Source organism: Schistocerca americana, chromosome 5 (assembly GCF_021461395.2).
Source record: "Schistocerca americana isolate TAMUIC-IGC-003095 chromosome 5, iqSchAmer2.1, whole genome shotgun sequence".
Lineage (NCBI taxonomy): Eukaryota > Metazoa > Arthropoda > Insecta > Orthoptera > Acrididae > Schistocerca > Schistocerca americana.
In genome coordinates, this window is record NC_060123.1 from 99,676,413 (window position 1) to 99,695,648 (window position 19,236).

The 19,236-nt window shown below is 41.5% G+C and overlaps 1 protein-coding gene across 1 annotated transcript in view; it reads right to left on the reverse strand.

The window, feature by feature from the left end:
* The window catches only part of LOC124615726 (maspardin-like), an 82,768-nt gene that overhangs the window by 40,713 nt on the left and 22,819 nt on the right, over positions 1-19,236 (reverse strand). Inside the window, exons 4-5 of the mRNA XM_047143795.1 lie at positions 13,200-13,320; positions 12,606-12,714 (exon numbers count right to left, since the gene is read on the reverse strand). Of these exons, the coding sequence (XP_046999751.1) occupies positions 12,606-12,714; positions 13,200-13,320 (230 nt within the window). The remainder of the gene's footprint in view (positions 1-12,605; positions 12,715-13,199; positions 13,321-19,236) is intronic.

Here is a 19,236-nt window from a genome sequence, read left to right on the forward strand (position 1 = left end):
TGCGTCTGTAGATAACACGCCATTTATGTTAACACCAGGGACATATGGCACCCAATGGTTGAGATATCTTTCCAAATTTCTGCTTCCGTCATTTGGTAAGTTGGTGAACACGAGCATGGAGCCGTTTAAAGGCTATGAGGTGCTCCAGGGAAGGGTGCCACTTATGCTGATGTAGAGCTCGCCGATGCTCCTTCATTGCTTCAGCGACTTCTGACGACCACCAAGGGACTGCCTTTCGCCGGGGCACCCTAAAGAGTGAAGTATCGTATTTTCTGCCACAGAAACAATTGTTGTTGTCACCTGTTCAACCATCAAATTGATGTTACTGTGTGGGGGAGATTCAACGGTGACAGCAGAGGTGAAAGTTTCCCAGTCCGCCTTGTTTAAAGCCCATCTGGGCAGGCGACTGTGGGCCTGACACCAGGGCAGTGACAGGAAGATGGGGAAGGGGTCACTACCACACAGGTCATCATGTGCTCTCCAGTGGATAGATAGGAGAAGTCCTCGGCTGCAAATTGATAAATCAATGGACGAGTAACAACCATAAGCCTCACTGAAAGTGTGATGGCCCCAGTATTTAAGAGACAGAGGTCGAGTTGCGATAGTAAATTTTCGGCATCTCTGCCTTGGCCAGTAAGCACGTTGCCACCCCACAAGGGTTTATGGGCATTAAAACCTACCAAAAGTGGGAAAGGTTTAGGGAGTTGATCAATCAGTACGGTTAATACATTCAGGGATACTGCACCATCTGGAGGAAGATATACATTGCAGACAGTTTTTCCTGCGTCGTCCCTATTCTGACAGCCACAGCTTCAAGAGGGGTTTGAAGGGGAACAGGTTCACTACAGACTGAGTTTAGGACATAAACACAAACTCCACCTGATACTCGATTATAGTCGCTATGGTTCTTGTAGTATCCCTTATAGCCGTGGGGGGTAGGAGTCTGCATTGCTGGGAACAAAGTTTCCTGGAGGGCAATGCAGAAAGCAGGTGTAAAACTTGAGTTGCTGTACTTCAGCCAGGTGATGGAAAAAACTGCAGCAATTCCACTGGAGGATGACATTATCGTGAGGCTGGGAAAGCATGAAGCAAGCAAGGAAGCAGGTTACACCTCAGGGTCACCTGCGGCCACCGACTTTTTGCCTGAGCAGTCTATATCCATTGTGTCTAAGGGTCCGGAGAGATCTAGGTCCTTAGCGAATGCCACAATCTCCACCTCATCCACAGACACAGAGTAGGTAGCAGTGGTGTGGGTGCCAGAAATCCACCACGATCTCCAGTCTTTCCTCAAATCCTTATTTCTGTAAAATACTGTAGTCTGGAAAGCTAGGTGAATTGTGCTCTCCACAGCTGACACAGATGGGAGGTGGGGTACATGGCACATTGGGATGTGATGGACATCCACAGTCTCTACATGTGACACTGGAAGTACAGTGGGAAGACATATGGCCAAACTTCCAGCACTTAAAGCACCGCATCAGGGGAGGGATATATGGCTTGATGTCGCAGCAGTAGACCATCAACTTGACCATCTTGGGTAAGGTGTCATCCCAGAAGGCCAAGATGAAGGCACTGGTGGCAACCTGGTTATCCCTCGGACCCCGATGGACACGCCAGATGAGATGAACACCTTGACCCCTCTATATTGGCATGCAGCTCGTCGTCAGACTGCGAAAGCAAGTCGCTCAGGAATATAATACCCTGGACAATACTTTAGCTCCTATGGGGTGTGATGGTAACAGAAACATCCCCCAACTTGTCACAAGTGAGTAATGCCTGTGACTGAGCAGAGGATGTTTTTATCAGAACTGACTCAGAGCACATTTTGGACAAGCCCTCTACCTCCCCAAACTTTCCCTCCAAATGCTCCACAAAAAATTGAGGCTTCATGGACATGAAAGATTCCCCATCAACTCTCGTACATACGAGGTACTGGGGCGAATAAACTCCACTGCCATTCTTAGCCTGGTGTTCCTACCATGGTGTGGCCAGGGAGGGTAACGAGTTTAGGTCATATTTCTTAGTGCTGAAGTTAGACTTTGCCCACTGAGAAACTGCTGGTGGCAGACCACCTGCAAGAGATGACGTACTATGCTTCATGGCGTGTCATCCGCCCTGATGCCAACCACTGCCACCAGGGGCCCTCCCCACAGGTGCCACCCAGCCTCAGCAAGGGCCACCTGGCAGGATGGTCATTGCTGGGAGTCCTGATGCCCCAGGGAGATGGCCATCAACTCAATGGCATACATTGGGAGTTAACGGTGCAAGCATCAGCGGAGTGATCCCTGTGTTATCAGGGGGCTACAACTGACAGGGTATATGGCGGCCCCATCACAACGGACTGGCTACCACGCTGGATATGAGGGGCTAAGAAGTCCATGTCATCATCAGCACAGAAAATGGCACTGCATATTGCATGGTGGAAAACACACTAAGGAAGGTGTCCTCAGCCAGGAGATGGAGAATGAACAGGACTGCAATGTGACGATGAAAAAGTGGGCTAAAGATCTCAATGCACGATGGACATGTACGGCGCCCTTCCCCAATTGGCTCACTCTTCGGGAAAATTTTGAAAGATTTATGTCAAACCCGACAGGAGAGCGTCACAAAGGCCGAAATATGTGAGACTCCTTTCAGTCGCCTCTTACTACACAGTCCTCCATTCCACCAATGCTTCCTCAGTCTCTTCACTTCCCTCCTTTTCCGCTACCACTCCTCCCACCCACCTTCTGTCTAGCCTCCCGACTGTACCTAGCTGCCCTATCCTCTCTCCACCTTGTCCCTGTACTCTCCCCCAAGCAGCAATATCTGTCCGCTACCCCTACTCCTACCCCATTATCCCTCCCCCTCTCTGACCCAGTTTCCTCCCTACTCCGACCACCAGGCTGCCTCTCCTGTCATTCACCGCTGGTCACAGTCTGGCTTCAACTGCCAGAAGTGTGGTGCCCGAGAGTGCAGTCATGTGTGAGAGTTGTGTTCTCAGCACCTTTGCTGTATGATGAGTAGCAACTACCCTTTTCACAATACTGTTACATTCCATCCCGGATTTTCCATTGTTTGAGTGAAGAGGAAATCAGACTGTGATCCTCAATATAGCTAAAAAGTTTTAATTTAATACAACATTCTATTACCTTGGGTATTATAGATATGCAGGATACTGGACAGTAACTTTCTGGTCTGTTTTTATCCCCTTTCTTATGAATTAGGTTAACAATAATAGCCTTCAGAACCTCACGAGCTCTTCCTGTCTTCATGTAAGGCGCCCTTCCCCAATTGGCTCACTCTTCGGGAAAATTTTGAAAGATTTATGTCAAACCCGACAGGAGAGCGTCAGTCAGTAAGGTAAGAAGGCCATCAATAATGTAAATTATTTGTTCCAGGATGGTGTTTGAGATGCCACAGAGACCTTCACTTTTTGAGCTAAGAGGGCTATTCAGAAAGTAGGGAACGTTTCCATCTGACGTTGCTAGGTGTGCACTGACACTGTTTATTTTGGTATGTGTGAGCTCGGCAGCTCAGTCGGCATCCATCCATGACAGCGAGAACGTCTCTGCACATTTGGTTTTTTCAATATTCGAATTTGAAATGTACGCTGCAATTGAAAATCCCACCAGTTGTGAGGTATGGTCTGTGATACAGGTTTCGTTGGCAAAAAACCTGAAACCTATAGACGTTTATTGTGAACTGTGCCAAGTGTACGGAAATAACGTAATGAGTGAATGTTCCATCCGGAAATGGTACATTCAGTTTAAAAATGGCCGAACTAACGTTTGTGATGAAGAGAAGAGTGGACGCCTGAGCATTGTGACAGATGATCTTTTCGCTAAATTGATGAAATGATTAATGAAAATCGTCGCTTCACTGTAACGGAGCTTTCACTTTCTTCCATAGGCTTCACGGACTTTGTTGTTTGAAACTGTCACTCAAAAGCTAGGCTACCACCAAATTTTGTGCACAGTGGGTGCCAAAAATGCTCACAGAGCACCATAAAGAACAGCGAATGGGGGCAATGTTGACATTTCTGGAGACCTATCACAAACATGGTGATTCATTACTGGATCGAACTGCAATCAGTGACAAGACTTGGATTAAACACATCAAATTGTGAGAGAAAATTACAGTTCATGGAGTGGGGGGCAAACAAGGACCCCCCCCCCCCCCCCAAAAAAAAAAAAAAAACAAATGTTTGCAAACCTTGTCAGCAAGGAAGTTGTTGGCACAGTGTTTTGGGATAGGCAAGGTGTGTTTCTTATTGATTTTCTCGAACATGGAGCAACCATGAATTCTGTCCGGTACTGTCAAACTGTGCACAGCCTTAGAACAACAGTTTAAAACAAACACCAAGGAAAGCTGATGTCCAAAATTTTCTTTTTGCACATCAATGTCCGACCTCACAGAGCAAACTGCACTAAAGAACTCCTTAATTCATTCAAATGGGAAATTTTCCCTCATCCACCCTACAGCCCCAGTCTTGCACCAAGCAACTTCCACTTGTTTCCCAAGATGAAGAACTGGCTTGTAATCCAGCACTTTGATGACAACACGGAACTCCAGGCAGGCGTGACTCACTGGCTGAAGTCTCAGGTGGCAGAATTTTACGACGACGGTCTTTCAAAGCTTGTCCACTGCTATGGTAAGTGCCTCAATGTGTTTGGTGACTATGTGGAAAAGTAGTACGTCAGTTGCTCTTTCAGATGTATATAATAAAATGTATTTCTTGTACTTCGTTTTTTTAAATGCCAAAACGTTCCCTACTTTCAAACAGCCTGCGTTTGTGACCACTTTGTTCACAGTTTTGCAAGTAACCTGTCTCCATTTAAAAGATAAGTTATTTAGGTCAGATATGTTGTGGAAAGTACTTCCACACGATGCATCTTTCGTTGTGGAGATAGTAGGAGCTTCACACTTGGTGTTTATAATTAAATCGTTTAATATTTCTGACCATTTTGGAGTTTGTCTGTTTTTATGTTCTCTTGTTATTGTATTTATTACTTTCCATGCAGTTTTGAATTTGTTGCTGGAATTTTCAATGAAAGCATCATTGCCTCTCTAGTTTGCTCTATGTAACTTAGTCCTGTACTCCTTCCCAACTTTTGTGTGTCTTAGCTTCAGTTCTAGGTCACCAGTTTAATCATTTTATATGGGGCAACAACAGTGTTTCTCAGGTTATGCAATTCAGGTGTGAACCAGTAATTCTGCTTGTGTTTGGTGCACCCTCTATTTTCACTTTTTTGGTTATTTGTGGGCAACAGTTTTGAACTAAGCTTGTTAGTATGTTAATGTTGTTGTTTTTGTTGTCGTCATCGTCTTCATTCCAGAGACTGGTTTGATGCAGCTCTCCATGCTACTCTATCCTGTGCAAGCGTCTTCATCACTGAATAATTACTGCAACCTACATACTTCTGAATCTGTTTGGTGTATTCATCTCTTTGTCTCCCTCTGCGAGTTTTATCCTCCACACTGCTCTCTGATACTAAATTGGTAATCCTTTGATGCCTCAGAACATGTCTTATCAACTGATCCCTTTTTCTAGTCAAGCTGTGCCACAAATTTCTCTTCTCCCCAATTCTATTCGTACCTCCTCATTAGTTACGTGATCTACCCATCTACTAAACTTCAGCATTCTTCTGTAGCACCACATTCTGAAAGCTTCTATTCTCTTCTTGTCTACACTGTTTATCATCTATGTTTCACTACCATATATGGCTACACTACATACAAACACTTTCAGAAAAGACTGAACTTGAATCTATACTCAAAGTTAACGAAATTATCTTCTTCAGAAATGCTTTCCTTGCACAGTGCCAGTCTACATTTTATATCCTCTCTACTTCGACCCTCATCAGTTATTTTGCTCCCCAGATAGCAAAACTCATCTACTACTTCAAGTGTCTCATTTCCTAATCTAATTCCCTCAGCATCAACTGATTTAATTTGACCACATTCCATTATCCTCGTTTTGCTTTTGTTGATGTTCATCTTATATCCTCCTTTCAAGACACTGTTCATTCTGTTCAGCTGCTCTTCCAGGTCCTTTAATGTCTCGGAATTACAATGTCGTTGGCAAACCTCAAAGTTTTTATTTCTTCACCGTGGATTTTAATTCCTACTCCAAATTTTTCTTTTATTTCCTTTACTGTTTGCTCAAAATACAGATTGAATAAAATTGGGGATAGGCTACAGCCCTGTGTCACTCCCTTCTCAACCACCGTTTCCCTTTTGTGCCCCCTCGAATCTCATAATTGCCATCTGGTTTCAGTACAAATCGTAAATAGCCTTTTGCTCCCTGTATTTTGTACCTGCCACCTTCAGAATTTGAAAGAGTATTCCTGTCAACATTGTCAAAGCTTTTTTTAAGGCTAGAAATGCTAGAAATGTAAGTTTGCCTTTCCTTAACATATCTTCTAAGGTAAGTTGTAGGGTCAGTATTGCCTCACACGTTCCAACATTTCTAGGGAATCAAAACTGATGTCCTTCGAGGTTGGCTTCTACTAGTTTTTCCATTAGTTTGTAAAGAATTTGTGTTACTATTTTGCAACCATGACTTACTAAATTGATAGTTCACTAATTTTCACACCTGTCAATACCTGCTTTCATTGGGGCTGGAATTATTATATTCTTCTTGAGGTCTGAAGGTATTTACAAAAGTTTAACAGGATGTTTTATGATGCCTTCCACCAACAAAACTAATTTTCCCAATTAAATTTGGAGAAAAGAGAAACACTTGTGTGAACATCAAGTGCTCAGATGGAAAACCAGTTCCAAGCAAAGATGAATATCTTGCATTTGTAAGTGGTGAGACTAATTGTTTGGCTTGTCGTAAGTGTATTGTTGATGGCTAGTGTGCCAGTCTCTCGGGAATGGTACCAGTGTTACAGGAATTGCTTGAGCGCTTCGAATATTGTTGAGGGTTGTTTTGTTTTATGTCGGCTGCCGTGTTGTGCTATTTGTGTGCACCCTTCCCTTGTGTAAAAACAGACAAACAGTGAATATGGCTAAACAGACATTGCTTGTCAAACTTAGAGACTGAAGAACTCTTGAACTATGGCTCAGAACCTGACGATCTTTCAGGCGACATCGGCGATTTTTCAGAAGACGATGACGACTCACGTGAGCTGGAGAGCAAAACCTGTGCTGCTGACAGAAAATATGGTAGTGGGTATGAAGAAGCTAATGCACAAGTTTTTATTAGTCATTCAGTTCAACAGCCTACCCTTCACAATGAATAGTATTATTTTGATGCACTCCCTGAATTACCTCTGTTTAAATGAATGAGTGGAGTTCAGGTACCTTTCAATACATTATCAAAAGAACTAGACTGCTTGTTGCTATTTTTTATCACAGCATGTTTCTAAAAGTAATGTCAGAGACAATTATACATGCTACTGATACTATTTCTGGACATTGCTGTCAGAACAGAATCAAACCAAAATCTTCATGGAAGCAAGTACGCAACTGAGTTAAAATTATCTCCGCCCGACAGACGGCAACGCAGAGATTGTCGGATGGAATGTAGGTACTTGCGGGCTGAGGTACAAGGACTGCAGTCTTGGCAGCTGCGTCAGCAGCCTCATTTCCTGGCAGACCCACATGACCAGGGACCCACAGCAACATGACATTGGTTCCACGAAGAGTGAGCAAGTGACTGTTTTCCTGAATCCGCTGCACTAAGGGCTGAGCAGTGTACAGTGCACATAGACTTTGGAGAGCTCTGAGTGAGTCTGAGCAGTGAACACAATTGGAAAGGCTGTGTTGCCGGATGTACTCTGTGGCCTGATACAAGGCGAAGAGCTCGGATGTAAATACTGAGGGGTGTGCCGGAAGCCGATATCAAAAGACACGGGTGCCAATGACGAAAGCACACCCGACTCTATGGTCAGTCCAAGAGCCATCAGTGTAGAAATAGGTACTCTTTCGAAGTTCCATATGTAGGTTGCGAAACTGGAGGAGATAGACTGAGGCTGGAGTAGTGTTCTTAGGAAGCGAATGAAGTCCAAGGTTAACATTGGCCGCTTCACAATGCCAAGGTGGTGAAGGGGTCTCACCCACTGGGTAAGTTGCACATAGTGTGAAGTTAAGCTGCCATAGCAAGTGGTGAAAGCCGAGTCCAGGAGATAACAGAGAAGCGGGATGAGCCCCATACTGACGGTCAAAGGAATCATCAAAGGAGGCGGCATAGGAGTAGTGGCCATGCATGGCAGACAAACGGCATGCATACCTGCTGAGGAGAAAGTTACAATGGTAGGGCAGTGGTAGTTCAGCAGCTTCAACATACAGACTCTCAACCGGGCTGGTGTAAAAGGCACCCGTGGCCGAATGGATGCCATGATGGTGGATAGTGTTGAGACAGCGTAAGAGGGATGGATGTACAGACACAAAGAAAGCACCCATAGTCTAGTTTCGAATGGACAAAGGACCAATACAAACAGAGGAGACTGGTTCGTTCAGCACCCCAGGAAGTACCATTGAGGACACGTAGGAGATTGAGGGACTGCGTACAGTGGGCTGCCATGTAAGAGACATGGGAGGACCAAGAGTGTTTCCTATTGAGCATGAGTCCCAGAAATTTTGTAGTTTCAATGAACAGAAGGGCAACAGGCTCAAGATGCAGAGATTGTGGGAAAAAAAATTTGTGCCGCCAGAAATTCATACACATGGTTTTGTCAGGGGAAAAGCGAAAGCCATTGTCAATACTCCAGGAGTACAGACGATCAAGACAGCTCTGAAGATGCCGCTCAGTGAGACAGGTCTGTGGAGAACTGCAATAGATGGCAAAATCGTATACAAAAAGTGAGTTGGAGATGCCTGGCGGGAAACAGGCCAATGTAGGATTAATGGCGATAGCAAAGAGGACGACGCTCAGGATGGAACCATGAGGCACCCAATTTTTCCGGATAAAGGTGTGACAAGGCAGAACCCACACGCACCCTGAAAACTTGGTCTTGTAAAAATGCCCGAAGGAAACAGGGCAGGCACCAGAGGAAGCCCCACACATAAAGAGTACAGAGGATACCAGTTCTCCAGCAGGTGTCGTAGGCCTTTTCCAAATTGAGAGACACGGCCACAGTGTGGATTTTCTGCTACCCAAACATGACTCTCACCCCGTCCTCACAGCTTTAATTCCACCAGTACCTCGTCTCCTACCTTCCAAACTTCGCAGAAGCTCTCCTGCATATCTTGCAGAACTCCTGGAAGAAAGGATATTGTGGATACATGGCTTAGGCCGGTATTGCACTATCAGATTTCTTTGTCCAATATCTTTGTCCAAAATCTTTGTCAAAGATATTTGATAGTGTAATAGGGACTTTGTCAAATGTCGTCCAATATTTGATCAAATCTAGGGCCTCGCTGTATATTTGATCAAAGAAACCGCTTGTCTTCTGTTCACTGCAATGTGACATGTTACCACATGGAGCGCTAGCATCGCTGCAGCGTTCTGTCGTCCGTAGTGTTTTTATAACCATTGCCGGTAAATACAATTGGTGTGTGCTGACACCTACAAAATTAATAGAGATGTCTGAAGCTGATGAGGCGCTTTATAATGTGAGGCACCCTGAATACAAAGATAGATTAAGAAGATTGGAGACCTAACCTAACCTAACCTAACCTAACATAACCCTCACCTGTAGCAAGGAATCGGAGTGTTATAGTGAGCCTGTCTTCTGAAGATGTAGCAGTTCTTAAGTGAATATTGTGCTTTGTGATATGAGGATACACTTCATTGAGCACATACAGAAATGTATGCTCATCCATTCTTAAGTAATTTATGTACGACTTGACGTCTTCCACTGTAAGCTCACGTAACAAGTTTTGTTGAATGCTTTTATCGTGTCGTCGTTCCATAGATCCGTGCTGAGGAGATCCTCGTGGATGTGGAACATGTCGATTTTTTTAAGCTGAAATAACAATACTAATAGTACGAATAAATACATCACTTGTTTCTATTAAAAATTTCGCCAATGGAGTAGAAGGAGTTGGCCAGTATAAGTCTTTCAGGCTCCTTTTAAACTGATCTTTATTTCTAACTAAATTTTTTATGTTTCCTGGCAAATTATTGAAGATGAGTGTTCCTGAGTAGTGGACCCCTTTTTGAACTAAAGTAAGTGCTTTTAAGTCCTTGTGCAGATCATTTTTGTTCCTGGTATTGTATGTATGAACTGAGTTGTTTGTTGGAAAAAGAGATTATTATTTACGACAAATTTCATTAAGAAGCAAATATACTGAGAGGCAGTAGTTAGTATACCCAGTTCTTTGAAGCGGTTTCTGCAGGAGGTCCGTGAATTTACTCCACAAATAATACGTATTACACGCTTTTGGACCTTGAAAACTTTTGTTTGACTTCAAGTTTTACCCCAAAATATTATCCCATATGACATTATGGAATGAAAGTATGCAAGCTTTTTCATTTTTATGTTGCCTATGTCTGCTAACACTCGAATTGCAAATACAGATTTGTTAAGGCCTTTCTGCAGTTCTGTGGTGTGCTCCTCCCAACTGAATTTATTATCAAGTTGTAATCCCAGGACTTTTAAGACTGTCAACCTCGTATGTATGGTTCCATTTTTTCCCCCCCACTTCTTTTCCGCATGTGCACACAATGCAATTGGAGTATGTAGAACTGCTGCGGTAAACAACAAGTTGTTGTCAGCCATCTTGAACTTTGACGAAAAATTTGATGACAGTGTAATACCCCTTGTAGCGCTACGTCAAAGATCTTTGTCAAATATATTGGACGGAATATTGGATCACATCTTTGACAAAGAAATTTGATAGTGTAATACCGGCCTTAGCCACAGCCTAGGGGATGTTTCCAGAATGATGCAAGATATGCAGGAGAGCTTCTGCGAAGTTTGGCAGGTAGGAGATGAGGTACTGGCAGAATTAAAGCTGTGAGGACGGGGTGCGAGTCGTGCTTGGGTAGCTCAGTTGGTAGAGCACTTGCCCACGAAAGGCAAAGGTCCCGAGTTTGATTCTTGGTCCGGCACACAGTTTTAATCTGCCAGGAAGTTTCATATCAGCACACACTCCGCTGCAGAGTGGAAATTTCATTCATGTTCATAGCTCTATTTTTTTAGATGTCACTAGCTCCAGCACAAATCATTACACTGTCCTTCACCTGACTTAATCATACCTGTTACTGCAAGTGAACTGCTAATGCACTGAAGTTTTTGAGAAAGTCCCTTTGTGTGGCAGTCTCCATGTACTTTGATTTTTGTTTTTTTTTTCCTTCCTCACAGAGTGAAGTTAATTTTTATCTACACCTTTTGTATATTTGCCTGGTTCATTATTCGCAGAGAGGTTTGTAGTAACAGTATTTTTCATTTATCTTCTTTTCAGCCTACTGTTCACATCAAGGATGAGAAAAACTATTTATTGTTCATTTCACTGCAGTTTTCTTCAAGATCAAGAGCATCAAATTTCTTTGTGAGATGTAATATGTTCACACTTTTAAATTATAGCATCCTTCTTAAAATTCAGAGTTGTGGCCCACTTGAACCACCAAGAGCATTATTTGATTCATGAAATTCTGCATGAGGTTAAAGAACCCTCAGTCAACCCAACAGAGCTGCTACACACAGCAGACTAAGCCAAGTGGGGTATGCAATATTTTCAAGAGTTTGCCCGTTGATTATACACTTCTACAGCCATTCATTGTATTGTGGCAACACTTTTCGCCATTCTTACTATCTGGGCAGTTAAGACCTTAACAATCATACAAACAAAATACTGAAATGCCAATCACAATGATGATTGCTGAAACATGTTCAAGTGTTCTAATTTGTCTAAACTGAAGAATGAATAGTGCTTATGGAGGAGAAAGTTGTCTTTCCAAGAAGAATGTTCCAACTGCTATAAAGGATGATTAAGAATCAGATTCCCATCGAGCAATGCAGGGCAACATGCTATGATTTGTGTAGATTCTGTTTGTGTGTGTTCCTTGTGTGAGTTATTAGTTAATAATTTCTGTCTTCCTTATAATGTTGAACAGTTAGGGGAAAATGGGGACTCCCCAGGTCACTCTGGGCTCTGTGTTGTGGCACTGGTTTAAAAGGCACTGTATGGAAGCGTCGGTGTAACTATGAAGCAGCCTGCAGGTGCTGCTTGTGATGTACCACAGTAGAGAGAGTGGCAAGTCATCTGATCACTCTTCAATTTGCACACTGATTATATTACAGCATAGAGGACTGCCAGCAATGGTCAGTCCCCATCAACCTTGGGTATTCCTCAAGTGATTTAAACTGAAATGTCGGTCAATAATTTGCGTATGTTCTTTGATTAGTGTTACCTCAATTTGATAATATATTCCATTAGTTTCATGCTTCTTTACCTACTCAAGCAAATGTAATGAAAATTTCCTGGTGAATTTCTGGGAATATATTTTATATATGATTTAAATTATGGTGGCACTTCATTTATTTCATGTAGTAATAGAACAGACTGTTCCAATTGTGTGACAGTAACAACAGAGAATGATATCTATATCAAACATTCATTGCCACGAATCACACAAATGTTTTATACCAACTTTTAGAGTATGAACAAGTATACAAAAATCTTACCACTGTAATACTTTGAGATAGATTGATGGATGGAACTATACTTACTCTTTCCACCATGAAATCTATAGCATCAGCTATTCTGGAATCCACTTTATTTGTTGAAAAGTTGCCCATCACCATTTTCTTAAGTACAAGAGAAGGAAGCATCCAGAAACTGGAAAAAGCAAATAAGAATTTGATTTGAAAAAGGAACATGTGGTTAAAATTTTGACGAAAATGAATGTGCAGTCCAGTCAGACATTAAAAACTACATACATGATTGCAACAATTTTTTACTATTATAAACCTTCCAAAACTTACTACTTTACTGAAGTGTTATACCCAAATCAGGTTGATCAAAGAGATTTTCCACCAAATAAAAATTAGGGTTCTTTATTGTCCCTTTAAATAATGAAAAGTAAGTTTCTATTTCCACAATAGTATTGTAACTGTAAAGCAGTGGATCAGAGTGTAAATTGCAACCACTCCCTTAAATCACCCCCCCCCCCCTTCCTCCTCAGATGCCTGACAATTTTGAACAACATATACTCTCAAATATCTAAAGCAATGTTATGCCCAAATATTGCACAATATTATATAGCTCTTGTACAGTTTTCTTTAAAATACAGATAAATCAGCAATACCCATTTGTTAACTTACATTGTTGCAGAATCACTATAGCTAAAGACTGATGTATCTGTAAATGTGTTGCAAAGTATGAGAGAAGCAACACGTGGGCACTGCACTGTGAATTCTGCAAATTTTTGGGCAAGAAATCCACCTGCAAATGAATAAATCAATTACATTTTTTAAAATGAAAGTCATTAACATGTCAGTCTTGCCCTACAGCGTAAGCCTTTTCAAAGAGAATACATCAACATATGGGATCATGCCAATCACAACAAAGAATATAAGAACAAACACATAGAATTATGGAAACATTATTGAATGGAAAAGTGAGAACAACATGTCAAGTGCCAACATGGTGAATTTGCAAGGAAAAAAGTAATTTTTATAGTGACATCATAATATCGGCTCTAAAGGATGAAAAGGAAGGGGGGGGGGGGGGGGGGAAGGGAAACAGAAATTAAGAACAATTGACTATAAGTGAAAACTACTACTACAAGGAAATTCTTACATTTAGAAGACCTCTACACCATGCTTGTTGCTAAATAAAGCAAAGGAAGGAAATCACACCAGAATCCCTTCAAAAAACAAAAGCAGCAGCTTATACATTTGTAAATAAATACTACAAGTTATTCACTTTGTAATTAATAAATCTCTGTAAAAGACATACCATGAGGGCGAAATAATGTGAAAAAGAAGTATGAGCATGCCACCTGCAAAACCTGTTTTGCTTTGTGCAACAGCCAGATACACAGTCAGCATTAGGATTTTGTCTATCAACCAAACCACAATTTTCACTTTACTCAGTAGTATGGCCATTTTTTAGTTATGTTTTGTTGTTGAGAGGTATTCAACATCCTACTGGCAATGCAATAAATACAGGAATTTATGTGCAAATAAAAGATCATCATACAACATCATACAGGCAGTGTAGCTGTTCAGGCACTGACCTTGGGAGGATGGAGTTTGTTCTGTTTGGCCATCCTGATTGAGGTTTCTCAATCATTTCAGGTAAATGCCGGGACTGTTACTTCAACAAGGATATGGCTATTTCCTGTCTTTTCGTCATAAAACACACTTATATTTTCTACGTCTATGTGTATTTTCAGCTATTTATGTTCACTATATTATGGCAAATCCTGTGCTAGCGTAAGATGATCCCTGGATGAATAATTCAAATCTAATCAGACGTGAAAGGGAACAAAAGAATGCAATTAGAGCTATCAACAACACCATGGTTAAATAAAATATTTGTCACCCAATACGAGAAAAACCCTAAGAGGTTTTTGTCTTATGCAGAACCAGTAAGGCCAGTATTACACTATCCTATTTCTTTGTCAAAGTTGATATTCAAATATTTATATCAAAGAAATTTGATGGTGTAATAGGGAACTGTATCAAATATCGCCTGTTGTCAAATAAACGTAATCAAATCTAGGGCCTCGCCACAGATTTGATCACAACAGTCATTCATCTTCTGTTCACTGCAATGTGAAATGTAACCACTTGGAGTGCTGGCATCACTAGATCTATTTGACATCTCTGTAGTGTGTGCGTAAACATGCCTTATGAGTTGTGTTCCTTCAACTTTTTTGTAATTAATCTGCTTCAACTAGGGTGGGGGTTGAGCAAGGGTATGTCGATGGGCAGGTGGAATATGCTGTAGGCGACTATGTCCACAATCACAGCTACAGCCATCCACCTCTACATCTTGAAACATCCAGGCAGGGTTTCAGCAAGCCAGAAGAGAGGATGTGGTCACACTAAAATAAAAATTCTTTCTTAGCTTTCCAATCTACTTCGTCTATTTTTGAACTCTGGATGCCACAAGTTAAAAAGTGTTTCATCTGTGTTTTACTTTAATTTTGTAGTTGTTGGAACACTAATTCCATTAATTAAATTATTCAAAAATAAAAATAATGCTTATTGCCTGTATAGTGTACTAAACATTTATTTACCTTCACATACTCCCCTTTAGTGCTTTATAAATCACTTAACATGTTTCAGGAATTACTTTGGTTAATATGCAATGTGATATTTGAGTGCTGTGCTGTAAACTAGAGTAGCTCTCTCCTGTATCAAGAAATCACAGTGCCACAGTTTACCTGCCTTCTGCACAAACAGTATTTCTCAAGAGAGTATTCTTTTTTGTAATGAGACGTCACTTTACTGAGCAAGTACTGAAATACACTCCTCCATTTGTAAGTAATTTACATATTAGGAGTTGCAGCTCTCTTAACAGATTTTGCTGAATGTTTTTATTATCTTGACATAACACCCATGGCTTCATCCAAGTACACTATGTGATCAAAAGTATCTGGACACCCCCAAAAACATACGTTTTTTATATTAGGTCCATTGTACTGCCACCTACTTCCTGGTATTCCATATCAGCAATGTCAGTACTCATTAGACATCGTGAGACAGCAGAATGGGGTGATTTGTGGAACTCACAGACTTCGAATGTGGTCAGGTGAGCGAAGGTCACGAGTTTCATAAGTCTGTATGCGAGATTTCCACACTTCTAAACATCCCTAGGTCCACTGTTTCCAATGTGATAGTGAGGTGGAAATGTTAAAGGACATGTACAGCAAAAAAGCGCACAAGCCAACCTCGTCTGTTGAGTGACAGAGCCCGCCGACAATTGAAAGGGGCTAATAGGCAGACATCTATCCAGACCATCACACAGGAATTCCAAACTGCATCAGGATCCGCTGCAACTACTATGACACTTAGGCGAGAGGTGAGAAAACTTGGCTTTCATGGTTGAGTGGCTGCTCATAAGCCAGACATCACACCAATAAAAGTCAAACGACTCCTCACTTGGTATAAGGAGCATAAACATTGCAAGACTGAGCAGCAGAAAAACATTGTGTGGGGTGATGAATCACAGTACACAATGTGGCAATCTGTTGGCAAGGTGTGGGTATCGTGAATGTCAGGTGAAAGTTATCTGCCAGCATGTGTGGTGCCAACAGTAAAATTCGGAGGCGGTGGTGTTATGGAGTGGTCGTGTTTTTCATGGAGGGGGCTTGCACCCCTTGTTGTTTTGCGTGCCACTATCACAGCACAGGCCTACATTGAATGTTTTGAGCACCTTCTTGCTTCCCACTGCTGAAGAGCAATTTGGGGATGGCAACTGCATCTTTCAACATGATCAAGCACCTGTTCATAATGTACGGCCTGTGGCGGGGTGATTTCATGACAATAACATCCCTGTAATGGACTGGCCTGCACACAGCCCTGACCTGAATCCTATAATACACCTTTGGGATGTTTTGGGACACCGAATTTGTGCCAGGTCTCACCAAATGACATCGATACCTCTCCTCAGTGCAGCACTCTGTGAAGAATGGGCTGCCATTCCCCAAGAAACTGTATAGCACCTGACTGAACGTATGTCTGCGAGAGTGGAAGCTGCCATCAAGGCTAAGAAAGGGCCAACACCATATTGAACTCCAATATTACGGATTGAGTGTGACATGAACTTTTAAGTCATTTTCAGCCAGGTGTGTGGGTACTTTTCCACCACTTTTCTTCCAAATACACTCACTATGCAATTGTGGTATTAGCAATTGGAGCACATAATAACAAGCTGTTGTCCATCATCTTGAAATTTGATGAAAAATATGATGACAGTGTAATACCACTTTTTAGCATCATCTTAAAGATCTTTGTACAATATTGGCCTAAGTGGTCTGAAATCCTCTATTCATTCACGTAGGGAGCTTTCTGGCAATGAAATTGAAGGTAACAGAAAGAAGGTCGAATTTCTGAATTCAGTCTTCCAAAATATTTTCACTGGATAAAGTGTCTTAACACAGTCCCTCCTTTCAATTATCGTATGAACGTTGAAACGGCAGATACTGAGCTAACTGATTGGGGAACAGAAAAGCAATTACACCTGCTCTGTAATGGAAAGGCAGCAGGACCAGATGAGATACCTGTAAGGTTACACACACATTATGCAAGAGAACTTGCTCCCTTTCTAAAAGCAGTTTATTGGAGATTGTTGGAGCAATGAAAGGCACTTAGCAACTGGAAAAAAGCACAGGCCATTCCCATTTCAAAAAGGGACATAGGACAGGCAGATACAATTATATGCATGTATGACTGATGCCATTCTCTTGTAGAATTGTGGAACATATTTTATGCTCAAGAATTATGACTTTTTGGAGAATGAAAATCTAATCTATAAAAAAATCAGCATGGATTCTGCAAACAGAGATCTTGCAAAACTCAGCTCAACCAATTCCTCCATGAGATCCACAGCACTGTAGACAATGGTGCTCAGGTTGAAGATGTGTTCCATGACTTCAGGAAGGCATTTGACACTGCCCCACACTGCCGTTTGATGAAAAAATTACAGGCTTACCAAGTATCAGACCAGATTTGTGACTGTATTCAAGACTTCCTAGAAGATGCAGTTCAACACCTTGCTCTTAACAGAACAAAATGAAACGCCTTGCTCTTAACAGAACAAAATGAACAGCTGTAAAGGTAATTTCCAAAGTTTGCCAAGGAAGTATGATGCAATCATTACTGATCACAAAGTATATAAATGATTTAGTAAAAAACATGGGAAGCTCTTTAAGACTGTTTACTGATGCGACTGTCTATAAGAAACTACTGATGCCAGAAGAGAGTATTGATTTGCAGAATGACCTACAGAGGATTGATGAATGATGCAGGTTCTGGCAGTTGACCCTGAGTGTAAGTAAATGTAACAATATGCATATATATATAAAAAGAAATACACTACTGTACAACTACACTACTGAAGACAAATTGCTGGAAACAGTGAATTGTAAAATACCTAGGAGTAATAATCCAGAGTGACAAGTGGAATGACCACATAAAACAAATAGTAGGACAAGCAGCAGATTCCACACAAATTCATAGGAAGAATCTTAATGAAGTTTAACTCATACGCGAAGACAGTGGCTTACAAGGTACTTGTCTGATCGATTCTGAAATACTGTTCATCACTCTGGGATCCTTACCAGGGATTACTGATGTAAGAAAGAGAGAAGATCTGACAAACAGCAGCGTGCATTATCAACATATAATATAGTCAGTGTGAGAGCATTACAGAGATGCTCAACAAACTCCAGTGGCAAACATTAAAAGAGAGTCGTCGTGCATCACAGAGGTGTTTATTATTGAAATTGTGAGTATGTCCTGATTTCTGAAAAGCTTTGACTCAGTACCACACTTACACTTATTGCCAGAAGTATGATCATATGGGTTATCAAGTGAAATTCATAAGTGGAATGAGGACTTTTTGGCAGGGAGGACACAGCATGTTATCTCAGATCACCACCAGATGTAGAAGTAACTTCAAATGTGCCCCTGGGAAGTGTGTTGGAACCCTTGCTGTTCATGTTGTATAGTAATGAGCTTGTGACAATATTAATAACAACCTCAGACTTTTTGCAGGTGATGCAGTTATCTGTAATGAAGTACTATCCGAAAGAAGCCACACTAATATTCAGTCAGATCTTGATACCATTTCAAAGTGGTGAAAAGATTGGCAACTTACTTTAAATGTTCAGAAATGTAAAATTGTGCACTAAAACCAAGAAAACATTGTGTCCTATGACTATAATATCAATGGATCGCTCTTTGAATCACCCAGCCCCTCCGATTAACAGTACCTGGGTGTAATGCACTGTAGGGATATGAAATGGAATGACTACATATGCTCAGTCATTGGTGAAGCAAGTGGCAGACTGTTAGAGTACTGGGGAATTGCAATCAATTTACAAAGGAGACTGCTTACAAATCACTGGTGTGACCAGTTCTAGACTATAGCTTAAGTGTGTGGGATCCAAACGAAATAGGGCTATTACTGAATGTATACAGAGAAGGGCAGCAAGAATGGTCACAGGTTGATTTTATCCATGGAAGAACAAACTGGCAGACTCTTGAAGACAGACGAACTACCCAGTGAAATTCAACTAACAAAGTTCCAAGACCTGGCTTTAAATGGTGACTCTAGGAATACACAGAAACCCCCTGCATATCACTCACATAGGGATCATGAGGATAAGATTAGAATAATTACAGC